This window comes from Oncorhynchus gorbuscha, linkage group LG22 (assembly GCF_021184085.1).
Source record: "Oncorhynchus gorbuscha isolate QuinsamMale2020 ecotype Even-year linkage group LG22, OgorEven_v1.0, whole genome shotgun sequence".
NCBI classification, from domain to species: Eukaryota; Metazoa; Chordata; class Actinopteri; order Salmoniformes; family Salmonidae; genus Oncorhynchus; species Oncorhynchus gorbuscha.
Genome location: NC_060194.1, coordinates 28,604,839 through 28,618,574, shown reverse-complemented (window position 1 = coordinate 28,618,574; position 13,736 = coordinate 28,604,839). Strand labels below are relative to the sequence as shown.

General features: G+C 47.5%; 1 protein-coding gene across 2 annotated transcripts in view; it reads right to left on the bottom strand.

Annotated features, from left to right (window-relative positions):
• Positions 1–871: 871 nt before the first annotated feature.
• Positions 872–13,736, bottom strand: part of LOC124009148 (gamma-1-syntrophin-like) — a 45,361-nt gene continuing 32,496 nt past the window's right edge. For both annotated transcript variants that reach the window (XM_046320665.1, XM_046320666.1), the window contains 5 exons: positions 12,852–12,923; positions 4,778–4,930; positions 4,322–4,414; positions 2,744–2,854; positions 872–2,565 (listed from right to left, as the gene is read on the bottom strand). In XM_046320665.1, coding sequence (XP_046176621.1) covers positions 2,380–2,565; positions 2,744–2,854; positions 4,322–4,414; positions 4,778–4,930; positions 12,852–12,923 — 615 coding nt within the window. In that variant the 3' untranslated portion in view covers positions 872–2,379. The remainder of the gene's footprint in view (positions 2,566–2,743; positions 2,855–4,321; positions 4,415–4,777; positions 4,931–12,851; positions 12,924–13,736) is intronic.

Here is a 13,736-nt window from a genome sequence, read left to right as displayed (position 1 = left end):
CCCAGCACTAGCCCAGCCCTGACTGTAACCTAAAAATAGTAAATAATGTTGCTGTTTTATAAAGTAACATTGGCTCATTCAGTGGTGATATAAAATACATTATTGACAAGTTTGAAAAAAAATAATATTTGCCACCTTCTCTGACTTTACTGTCAAACAATGTATCTATTATCTCAAATCAGCCCCATGTTATAAAACATTTGATTTATTAAGTAGTACACTATATATTTGTTAATAAAACAGCTATCATTTGCCAAAAAATAAAAGCCACCACATCAATCTCTTGTTTTGAAGTGTTCCAAGCCAAGAGTATGTGAAAGAGATCTAGGCTATATGTAAAGCACAACACAGTGCCTCTTCAATTTTCTTTGCATAGAATCTACAGCACCACTTTCCCTTTCTACACTTATGTCAGAACCAACTTGTTATGCTCTTCCTCACCCCCATGTCATGTTGTCCTCTGAAGCCTTATACTTAGTGAAACTGAAGGGAATGGTGGTCAAGCACGTGACTTCATACAGCACTCTGAGTCGAAGCCTTTCAAAATAGGTTTTTGGATTAGTTGACAGACTACAATATTTTCAAATCGATTTTGACTTTAGAGTGGATGGACACAGTTTAAAGAGGCTTTTCTAAGCGCTTTGGGACATATTAGAATCTGCTTGCAATGTGGTACTTATGGTCACCATTTTTACACTGACATAACAGAGACATCATCTTTTTAATCATGGGTCAATATTGTTCATCGTCATTGGTAAAGAGAGCATGAGGTTATCAACTATGTATTCTCTGTGGAACGCATCAAATGAATGGATGTCCTAATTCTTTTAAGTAATCCCTCAAGGAAACGCCCATATTCATTATTCCCCTTTTGTTCATTTAGATGTCAACCTTTATTTACATCATCAAGATTAGCAGAAATAAATGTAATTACAGAAAGGGTTTCGTTCATTTCAGTGAATTGTATTTAGAGCAATATCTTCCAGTGAGTGCAGGACCAGGTGTAGACATTCTCACACAACCACATGTTCTGAATCTGACTGACTATGTTGGCTGTAGCACTTCGTCAAAATAATTCTCAATGATTCACTTTGTGAAATCCGTTCTTCATAATCCGGGTCCAGTCCAGGTTGGGTGTGTGAAGGATTACTGTTTGCTGAATGCCTTGATTAAAAACACCTCTTGATTGCCTCTCTGACAGACTCATAGCAGCACTCATCCCTGTCCTCTCCTCAACATCAATAAAAAAAGCTATGCTCACGTACATCTATAACCTGAGTCATTCCCTCTCTATATGACCCTGTCGTGTTGAAAGGAAATCGTATACAATTTGACATGATGTGATTTCTATTTATAGTTGGACTATAACCACGTCATGGGCAACAACAAAAAAATCAAAGGTGTCATGAGGTTGATTAATTTCATATTTGTGTATAATCCATAATACACACATATTTCAGTGTTTCTTCGTTGAATTAAAAGATGTTTTCAGATAAATCAAAACACATAGGTTAGAGAATATGAAGTGCTTTCAACTTCATTATACAACCACACAGGTGAAAACTACTTAACTATGCAACATTGCAGTTTACACTGCCATGATGCCATCTAATCCATATTTATTCATCTAATCATTACTCATGGTCATTAAGAAATCAATATCCATGAAAAGAGAGAAGGGGACATGTTTTTTTCCAATGATAAATTATGGCAATACCAACTGACCATCCTTATAATTGCTATAATCATCAGAAATAAAATTAAGTCTTCTTTAAATCTTCTTTGGTCGAAAAGAAGAAAACAATTTGTTTATAGTCACCATCCTTATACTGTATGTCTACCTTTTCAAAAATCTACTTAAACCTACAAGAAGCGGATTGAATATTGTAGAAAACAGTTTGTCTGCTTTGTCGCCTTGGCAACACGATCATGTTATGTTTAACAACAGTGTCAACAACACGTTTGAATCATTGTGAAAGGTGCCTGGGGATCTGACCAAAGACAAATAACTGAATTCAGAATGTTTATAATCATCCATCCATTCTACGTCCATTGGTTCTGCACTCACTCCTTCGTGTTACAATGTTCTTCGAAGTACAGTACAATGTACTGGTCAAAAAGTTCACACAGCTAGCTTCCTTTTCTCTGATGAAATATCAAATGTGTCTTTCGGAAGGGAAAAAAATAGTTCTGTCAATAATACTTCAAATGTTGGATTCACATGTCCTTGTTCATTAGACGGCTTTGGATACAGTATAACACACTCGTTTGTGGTCTCTCCTCTGCCTTTCTAGGCCTTGATGTAGTAAAAGTGCAGTGTCTTAGGGGAGAGGGGGGACTTGGGAGAGAGGGATAAGGAGAGGGGCTGAGCAGGCTCTGTCAGATGGAGTATTTGATTCTGGATGTCTGTGTATTACAGGAGACACTGGTGAGCGTGGAAACCCCCCCAGTGGTAGTCGCAGCACCTTGACTCTCCACAAACATCGGATCCAGGCAAGCAACTTTAGCAGCAAAGAATGCATGGATACAGTGCAGCACGGCAAAGAGGTTAGAAAATTCCAGCTCCTGTGGAACAAAAGATAGACACTAACTTATTCACGTTTTGGGATAATAATTAATGAATGAAACATTTCTTATGCATGATTTTTAATTGGTATCAGCTGATAATGGCCAAAGAAAGCATGAAAATATATAACTATTGGCTAATTTAATTTAAATCAGAGATACAGCATATGTTTGTTACCTTGGCTTCAATTGCTTTATTGTCCTGATTTTGGAACAGAAATTTGATCTTGCTCTTCCCATCATCAGACGATCCTTTCAGTTGGGAGAATTTGTATCTCCACAGCACCGCCTGTATAGAGGAAGTAAATACAGTTGAAGGTGGTTTATAAAGAACATTACCTTCTCTTTCTCGTTGTTATCTTATCTTTCATTCTAATTACTATTATCTGTGGTCTAATCTTATTCTGATCTTCCACAACAAAATGATTCCCATCAGGGTTTTTTTTTCCTAATTATTTGCAAATGTACCAGACGGTGTAAGTTCATAACCTTGGATGATGAGCGCCAATGTCCTGTTTTTAATGCTGATTTGAATCTACGAGTCTGTTCTTGGTCATAAAGAGAATGTAACTTTATTTGCCCTCGAATGTCCACGTGTAAAAGCTTTGGCAATATAAAATGAATGTACATAGTACACATTCCATACGAAACAAGACATCCATGTACACAACCTACAATCGTAAGCAACACTTTTTCCCCTAGGGGCTTCACACAGATCTGAACACTGAGTGCATAAGACAAGGCTGGTTTTCTATCTGATTGAATTATTAAACATTCTCCACCATGTGTATTGTTTTACAATTGCAGTTTAAATATGAATTGTACTTTCATGCTTGTTTTGGTAAACAATACCCTGCCTGTCAGCAGTTGGCTAGGCTGCTGTGAGACTTTCTGGGGAGAGAAAAACCACTTGCTTTGCTGTGTAGGAATTAGGCCAAGAAACACAGGGAACAATATAGCTGTCGATGCGTCCTGTTCATCCACATTATGTGTTCTAGTGGAATAGTTATTGTGGCACTCAGACTTGGCAAAAGGCCAAAGTCAACTGCAGGCAGAATGTAAGGGATTTGGGCTGGAGGGGACCAGCCATCAAAGCAAATGTGCTCAGTCTATCAAAATGCACACGGTGCAGAATAAGTTAGGAACACCACAGAGTAGATTTGAATGGTAAAACATTTCTACATCTGCACACACTGTACATAGATTTTTTTTTCTATTGCGCTATTGACTGTACATTTGTTTATGTGTAACTCTGTGTTGTTGTTTTTGTCACACTGCTTTGCTTTATCTTGGCCAGTTCGCAGTTGTAAATGAGGACTTGTTCTCAACTGGCCTACCTGGTTAAATAAAGGTGAAATAATGTTTATATTTTTAAAAACATATATTTTTTTATTGTACCTTTATTTAACTAGGCAAGTCAGTTAAGAACAAATTCTTACTTACAATGACGGCCTGCCCCCCGGCCAAACCCTCCCCTAATCCGGACAATGCTGGGCCAATTGTGCACCGCCCTATGGGACTCCCGATCACAGCCGGTTGTGATACATCCCGGGATCGAACCAGGGTCTGTAGTGACACCTCTGTCACAGACATGCAGTGCCTTAGACCGCTGTGCCACTCGGGAGGTAATGGTGTCATGGTTACTTCTACTTTTAAAGTAACGCTAGAGAAACTCAGTGTTCATGTCTATGTATCCTTCATCTACATGTATGACTTCTGGACAAATGAATGTTGATGTACCGGTAATGTAACTTACTTTTGAAGCAGCATCGAAGCAGACAAAGCCCATGCTGAAGTCTATGGTCAGCCCCATCAGGTGGCTCTCCATGATGCAAGCGTATGTTTTACACTGCGGAGAGGCAACGGTGCATGATGTTAGTTACAAGATGCATATTTAATAGACAGCATAACCTTCCACAGGTGAAACATGTCAACTGAACATAAATCCATTGTGAGAAGATGACTAGGCTTGGCCTGTATGGTACAGTATGTCACAGCTTCTCTTAACTACTTTTCAATGTTTCGCCTACCATTTTATAGGCAGGATGTTCCCTCCCGCCTAGCTCTGCCCCACTCCCAACCCACCTAAAATAGTTTGATTTGTTTCAAGTGACAATTTTGATGACAGAGAGCCTGGATGTTGGACTGAGGCCATTGTACCCCGCCACGAAACTGGGTTAGGAAAAAGTGCTGCCTCTTATATACTGTGTACCTGTATTCTCTCTACCTCCAGGAAAGTGGCCATCTGAAAGGCCTTCTCCCAGATGAGCAGCTCACACTCCAGCTCTACGCTGTAGAACATGTCCTCTCCACACTCCGTCTGGATGCTGAAGCAGTGCTTCCGCTTGTCCAAGAGGTCACTGTCCTGAGAGAACCACGTTAGTCATACCTGCCATCGCACCTGGATTCAAATTTTATTTGTTTTCTTTCAAATCATTTACATTACATTTAAGTCATTTAGCAGACGCTCTTATCCAGAGCGACTTACAAATTGGTGCATTCACCACCCTCAACTGTTCATGCCACACAATACCATATCAAACTGCTCACGCAAGTTAAATGCAACAAATTCTTAGAACTTGCTATTTGCTTGTGGCTGAAAACAGGCAACCAACTGTCACTATCCCTTGTGCTGTATGTCACTGGAATGAATACTTACTTCTAATGGGTGAAGTCAATGCAGGGTACCATTTCAACTGTACACTGATGGTAAAACATCAGTCTGACCTGGCATGATCTTCCCTATCTGACCATATGAAAGTTCATAATTAATCATCCTAACAGTCATGAACCTTATCTATATGTAGCCCATTGAACACTGGATAATTAGTGATGATGGCCTGGACTAACTTCATCCTACATGAATCCAGGGGGAATGATGAGATACAAAGATGCATATGTGCGATTTTGAGTGGGTGTTGTGTTCTGGATCATTCTGTATACCAGGATGGAACCAGAGATATGGAACCAGAGATATGGAACCCTCGTGCTTGGCTATGAAACTTATGGGATGCAGCTGTCATGATTGCTCAAAATCCACCAGCGCAATATCAGACCGGACATGGGCCAACTTCCTTTATTCTTACAGGCGCAATACAAACAGCGAACTGAGAAAGGTAATGTATTAATAAAAATGGATGCATAGTAAATGTGTGATATTACGTTTCCTTCAATTAATAGGAAACTTTGGTCTGGCATGCATATTAAACTGCAGCAACTTCACGCCCCACGGCTAGTATATACAAATCCAGTTAGCTACCTAGTACAACAGTTGCACGAGCGCAAAACCAGCTTCCTCTCCTTGCTGCATGTGAGTAGCGAGCGAACTATTATGAAAACCAGTGGTCTCTTCTAAAATGATGCAGGTTCTGTTTGCTACTAACTAGCGAGCTTATTGTAAAAATCTGCAACTATATAACCAAAGTTAGCAAAGCACCCAAGCTAGCTACTTAACGTTACCGAACTACTGTACTAGCTAAACGTAAATATATTGTAATGACCCGACTAGATCATAAAGGAACAATTGTCCAGACAGAGGCTTGAGTTTACGAATTGACGGTTTATTACACCAACTTTACACAGGCTACTGTTTGGGCCGTAGCACACGCCAAATAGATGACACAAGCCAATCGTGACCTTCTCTTGTGAAGCCCAGACGTAAGAGAGAGAGAACAAAAGCTGAACCTGGTCTTAACTTCCAATGCTCCACCCCCCTGCCCAACCCCCCTCCACGCCACTCCACCAACCACCAGGATGCCCGGCATCAGAACATTCCAGGCATTCCCGTGATTGGCAGATAGCAGGTTGATTGACAGGTTGGACCCCGCGAACACCGGGTACTGGTCAGTACAACACAACCACCTCCTAGCCTAACACATAACACACAGCTGTCTGTGCGGGTCGCTACACAGCCCCCCCACCACAAAGTCCCTCGTCCCCGAGGGAACAAACAAAGTCTCTGAAGCGACCCGGAGGTCTCCTTTGCCTGCGTGGTCGTGATGGTCGCAGAGTGCCCCTCTGGGACCCAGGGGATGAAGGCAGGGATATGGGTGACAAGGAAGCGGGAACGGGTAATACAGTCCGTGGCTCTGGGGAACCACGCGGTGACACAGGGGGGGAGACAGGGGGAGTGGGCTGTCTGGAGCCTTGTCTGCGGCACCTGAGGGTGGGTGCCTGGAGAATGTCATTGCCAGAGAGGGGAATTGTGGGGGTTCCTGGGGTTTGGGGAGAAGAGGCCCCTCTGTATGGGGCTAACCTGTCCCGGTGCAGTGCCACCTTTCTCCCCCTGGGAGGAAGCTGCACCCGGTACACAACCTCCCCTACCCTCTCCAGGACACTGCAGGGTCCCACCCAGTGACTGTCCAACTTGGGGCATCTGCCTTTTTTCCTTAGGGGGCTGTAGACCCAGACCAGCTCCCCAGCCACAAAGTGCCTTCCCCGGGTGTGCACGTCATAGTTCCTTTTCTGCCTCACACCTGCATTCACCAGCTGCTCTCTGGCGAAGGTGTGGGCTGTCTCCAGGCGGTCCTGGAGTCTCCGGGCATACTCCGGCCCCGGAGGAACATGAGGGCTATCCAGGGGCCGACCAAACGCCATCTCCCCAGGGGTGCGGATCTCTCTCCCAGCATGAGGAGGGCAGGCGTGCAGGAAGTGGAGTCTTGGACAGCGGAGCGGCATGCCATGAGGACCATAGGCAGGTGCTTGTCCCAGTCACGCTGGTGTTTGGAAGAGACGATGGCCAGCTGCTGTCCAAGCGTTTTGTTGAAGCGCTCCACAAGGCCATCACTTTGAGGATGGAGAGGAGTAGTGCGGGTCTTGTGCATACCCAGCCTCTCACACATGGTGGCGAACACACGGGACTCAAAGTTTCTGCCTTGGTCGCTGTGGATGGACTCTGCAGCTCCAAACCTGCTGAACATCCCCGCTGTCAGGGCGTCGACGATGGTCTCTGCCTCCTGGTCAGGCAGAGCATAGGCCTCGGGCCATTTTGTGAAATAGTCCATGGCCGTGAGCACCCAGCGGTTTCCACTGTCTGTGGTGGGGAACGGCCCAACTACATCCACTCCCACCCTCTCCATGGGAGCCCCCACTGGGAACTGTTGTAGCTGAGCATGAGAGCGGCCTGGGGGCCCTTTCTCGCTGTGCAGTTGTCACAGCGGCGACAAAAGTCCTCCACATCCCTCTTGTGCTGCCCCCAGTAGAAGCCCTGACGGAGACGGCGCAGTGTTTTTGTGACCCCAAAGTGTCCAGTCCCCACCCCCCATGAGTACTCTGGAGCACAGCCTCCCGCAATGCTTTTGGGACCACCACCTGCCACCTCTCCTCTCCCGTAGCTGACTCCTTCCATGCCCGCTGTAGCACGCCATCAGCCAGCCGCAGTCTCTCAAACTTCGACCACAACCCTTTGGTCGCGAGTGAGAGCGCTGTCACCTCTTCCCATGGTGGCCTCACCTGCGCCTCTACCCACTGTAGCACTGGCTGTAGGTCTGTGTCCCGTCCCTGCTGCTGCCGCCATTCAGCCACGTCGACAGTCTGCAGCTCACAGCAGACAGGCCCGCTCGCCCGACACACTGTGGCACAGACACCCTCCTCTGCCCGCAGCTCTCTCTCCCGTCCCTCTCTCCGTTCACAGTGGCGGCAGCCGTCTGCAGTACAGGGCCGACGGGACATGGCGTCGGCGTTGGAGTGGCGTGCCCCTGCCCTGTGCACCACCGTGAAGTCATACGGCTGAAGCTCCTCCAACCAGCGTGCCACCTGCCCCTCTGGCTCTCTGAAAGACATGAGCCACTGGAGAGCAGAGTGGTCAGTCCTTACAGTAAAGGGCAGACCACCCAGGTAGTACTTGAAGTGTTTGACGGAAGCCACAACAGCCAAGAGCTCCCGCCGGGTGACACAGTAGCGGCGCTCATGTTTGTCAAATGTTTTGCTGAAGTACGCCACCACTCTCTCCCCCTCTGGCCCCACCTGGGCCAGCACCCCACCCATGCCCACATTGCTCGCGTCTGTGTCCAGGATAAAGGGCAAGGTGAGGTCAGGGGGCGAGCACGGGGCCTCGATCAGTGCACGTTTGAGGGTGTTGAACGCCTCCTCACACTCCACTGTCCAAGTGAAAGCCTTGTCCTTCGGCAGCAGGCGGTTCAGTGGAGCAGCAACGCTTGAGAAGCCCCGTACAAACCTCCTGTAGTACGAGGCCAGGCCCAGGAAGCTCTTCAGCTGACGCTGGTCGGTGGGGGTGGGCCAGTCTCTGACAGCCCCTACCTTGTCCTCCATGGTGCTGATCCCCTCCTTCCCCACTCGGTGGCCCAAGAAGGACACCTCTCTCCTCATGAAGTGGCACTTCTCGGGGTGGAGCTTCAGACCTGCGGCAGCCACCCTCTCCAGCACACGCCGTAGCGCCCCCAGGGCTGACTGGAAGGAGCTGCCATGGGCCAGGATGTCATCGAGGTATACCAGACACTGCTGTCGGGGGATGCCATCCAGCACCCTGTCCATCAAACGCTCAAAAGTAGCTGGAGCGTTGCACAGGCCAAAGCACAGGACCTTGAACTGCCAGTGTCCTCTGTTAGTGGAGAACGCAGTTTTGGCTCTGGCCTCTGGGGAGAGGGGCACCTGCCAGTAGCCACTGCGGAGGTCTAGTGAGGAGAACCAGGAGGACCCCTAACCAGGTCCAGCGACTCATCGATACGTGGTATGGGGTATGAGTCCTTCCTGGTTACCTCATTCAGCCGCCTGTAGTCCGCACAGAACCTCAGCTTGCCCCCCTTCTTCGGAACCATGACGACTGGCGCCGCCCAGGGGCTGTCTGAGGGCTCAATGAAGTCTGCTCGCTGCATCTCCAACACAGCCTTGTCTGCCGCCTCCTGGCGTGCCAGCGGGATACGGCGGGGACGCATCTTGATGGGTCGAGCATCACCTGTGTCGATCTCATGCTGCACCAGATGAGTCTGACCCACCTCTTCCTCACTCAACGCAAAGCTGTCTCTGAATTCAAACAGCAACTGCCACAACCGTTCCTGCTGCTCAGGGTCAAGACCAACACAGTTCCTCCCCCATATCTCCCTCACTGCAGACAGTGTCCTCTCCTCTCCCATCTGGGGTAGCTGGGCTGGGGGATGCGACCCGGCTCACAGAGGGCTGTGTCATGGAGGTAGCTGGGGGAATGTAACACACCGCTGTAGGTGACAGGGGGACTGGGGAAAAGTCACACACAGCTGTGGGGGAGGGGGCGCAGCCATGAGTCTCTGCTGCTTTAACTGTTGGAGTAAAGGGTTTGTTGGGTTGAGTGAATGTGACATTAGGGGGGCCATGGTGACTTCCGTCCCTCCCTGGAAGCTCAGTGTGCCCCTATTTAGGTCTAACTGGCAGCCTGTGCTCCTAAGAAAGTCCAACCCCAGGATACAAGGGTCCTGCACAGCCGCCACCCACACAGGATGACGCACAGTCCTGCCCCCTACTGTCAGAGTCATTATTCCCTTCCCTTTCATGGGTGCCAGCTCACCTGTGACTGTGCGGAGCTGCACAGTTGTAGGCTCACACTGAGTCCAACCTGGCACAATATCTGGCCTCACACCAGGGTTACTGTGGAACCAGTGTCCACCAGGGCGGAGCAGGGCACCCCTCCACAGTGACAGGGACATGACAAAAGTCCCCAACACAGGTCCGGCCCACCACAACAACAGGCTCCATCCGCTTGCCCTCGTCTGCTTCTGGGGGAAGTGGAGCCTTGCTTCCCCGTCTGTGCCGGTGGGCTCCTCCAGAAGATGATGGTGGTTGGGATAGAAAGCCAGGGGTCCGCACTACCCGGTCTATGCGGACCCCGAGCCGTTTCCCTGAGCTCTGGGGGACATGGGGCAAACTCGGCGCAGATGGCCTGGCTGGCCACAACCCCAGCAGACCCTGGGACCAGGGCGTGTGTTTCGTTCCGCCTGTAGCGACACAGCACGAATGATTTTTGTCATTTCGGCCACCCAAGCAGGCTTTTCCGGCTCCGGACTGCTCTGCCCCCAGCTCGCACAGAGGGTGTGTCTCCCTGCACCCCCACCAAAGCCCCAGCTGAAGCCCCAGCCCACACCAGCTCCCTCTCCAAAGCCATCTCCAAGGCTGTCTGCAATGACTCAGGATGAGCCAGCTGGGTCTGTATGCGCAGCTCCGTAGGAGAGAGCGCCTGTATGAACTGGTCCCGTGCTAGCTCGCTCTGCACGGAGGGGGCATGTGAGCATATGCCCGCCGAGAGAGGCTCTCAATGTCATTAGCTAGCACCCGTAGAGGCTCTCCAGGCTGCCTGCGTCTATTACTCAGTTCGGAGCGCAGTAGCCCGGGCTGTACACACTGTCCATAGCGCCTCCTCAGTGCTCCCACTAAAGCCCCATAATCATGCCTGTCCTCAGGGCTAATCAATATCAAACAGGCCAGAGCTTCATCCGTGAGGCATAAAGCCAACTGCAGTGCCCTTTCTTCATCCGACCACCCCTAAAATGAGCTAACAGTTCAAACTGAGCATGAAAAGCTTCCCAATCCGCCTTACCGGAATACTTCGGGTCTTAACAGATACGGACGCAGCCGGGAACTGGGCGCCGCCATGTTTGTTTACATCCTGAGCCCCAGATTCCTCATCACGCCGCGTCGACGTCACCACTTCGGTCCGCCCACCAGAATCCGCGCGAAATACATTCGACGAAGCACTCATGCCCGCTTCAGCCGCCATCGCTCTAACGTCCTCCCTCAAGCGGCCTCTGCGCTCCGACGCCCTGGCGATCTCCTCAGACAGAGCCCCGACGTCCATTCACATGCAGCTCCTTGGCCATAATCGTCCCCTACCTCCACCTTCACTTTCGGATTCCCTCGAAGCATTTTCCATCCCCGTTCTCACCTACGGTAGCTAGCCACATAAGTCAGCTAGCTAGCTGGCTAACTTGTATCAACGTTTTTACTTCTGACACCAATGTAATGACCCGACTAGATCATAAAGGAACAATTGTCCAGACAGAGGCTTGAGTTTACGAATTGACGGTTTATTACACCAACTTTACACAGGCTACTGTTTGGGCCGTAGCACACGCCAAATAGATGACACAAGCCAATCGTGACCTTCTCTTGTGAAGCCCAGACGTAAGAGAGAGAGAACAAAAGCTGAACCTGGTCTTAACTTCCAATGCTCCACCCCCCTGCCCAACCCCCCTCCACGCCACTCCACCAACCACCAGGATGCCCGGCATCAGAACATTCCAGGCATTCCCGTGATTGGCAGATAGCAGGTTGATTGACAGGTTGGACCCCGCGAACACCGGGTACTGGTCAGTACAACACAACCACCTCCTAGCCTAACACATAACACACAGCTGTCTGTGCGGGTCGCTACAATATGCTACTGGTGGTAGGCTAACTAAATTATCCTAATCCCAGCAAATACTTATGCCAGTTTGTGACCAACTTTGTATATATAATTAAAATATACATATTCTGGTTTGGCTATGTTAAATGCTTTGAATGGATTTATTGAACCTGCCTGGTAGGCCAGATGGGCAGGGTTTGCACTTTTGTACTATTCAAATTGGTTTCATTGGCCCTGGCAAGCACAGCTTACGTTTTTGAAATGTTTCACATATTATTTGAACCCAGGTCTTGCTGTCATGCTGATAATGCGCACAAGGGACAATGAGAGACTCATACTGTACTGTAAGCAGATAGGAAACTTGGATATACACGGTGGGGATGTGACAGACATTGGCTGGAATTTTATCAACATGCATTGTGCTTCTTCAGAAAAGCTGTTTCACATGTTCGAAATGCTGTTTTGGATGTGTAATGCAGTGTGTTATGATAGGAATGGAATAGTTGACACCTACTATAGGAATCACCAGTTCTGTGCATGATGTAGGTCGATTGACCAAATCAGTCAGTATGTGACAATGAACCTGGCTGAGTGAGAAATTAAGAGGTGGAGCTGCAGTCGCTGCTGTGAGGATTTCTAAACCAAATGTCAACTCCTTCCACCCACCTGAGACACACTGCTGTGCATAGCAAACACATTTGTGAAAGTGCATTGCAGAAAAGTTCAATGAGCTTTGTTTGATTAAATACCAGCCAGAGTTTCAGAAAGTCTAACCGCTTCCAATAGTAGTGTTGTGAGTTTTGCAAGAAAATAACTCCAGCCTTGCAAAGACACATATAGCACAGATCTATTCTCTTTTTAATGTGTCGTCTTTCAAACACAGACCCGGAGATTTGTTACTCAGCACTTCCTAAACATTTTACTCATATCTCCGTCGTAAAAGTTGTTGCCTTACCTTCAAAACTTTACACATGATCTCGTACACGGTGAAGCTTTTCTCTGCCCTGGTCCAGTCCCATGTAGTCACCTGCAAAATTCCACATGAAATACACCTTATAAATACACCTTGCACGTCATATTTTATTAATAAACTACACACACAGGGTAATGAAACCCTGCTTCCACTCTAGAGTCCAAAAAACGGAACATTCTCCACTATCCATCATGAGTTTTTTATTTTATTCAGATGGATCCCTTTGAAATCTTTTGAAGTGTAATTACAGTGGTCAGTTTCAGTTGCTTTAACTTGAATCTTTTATATTCCAATTCCTGCACACACTGTGTTCACGTGTTCAAACTATAACGCTACATCTATCCCAACATCAAAAGGATATGTTTAAAGCTAGTGACAAGCGTAAACCAAATGTGCAGTGCAAAGTCTCCAACACAACCATTTCATTCGGATTTTAGCCACAGACACATGCAGTTGAGGAAGTCATTCAAACTAAAAAAGTAGTCCCTTGTTCTACAGTTCAGTTTAATACCAGCGACACAGTTGTCCTAATAACTCCTATTCTGAGTTGTGCCTATATCCACAATTACTGATATGGTTGGCATAACATAATTATCTTAATAATAATAAATCAAATGGCAAGCAATGGGACACAGACGGTCATCAATCAGGTGTGGATTTATAATCGCTGTCCATTTATAGTTTAATAGATCATTAAAAAAATGTGGCGAACGTGTGTTGGACTCCATTATTGCCTGGAAACATTGATCATTTTTGGACACATATTTTCAGAAACGAGTTGTATCAGTTGATATGGTAACCGTTTATTTTACAGCCTGGTATTTAGCAGGTAAGTGCCAGAATGTATCCATTGTTGCCACGTAGTTT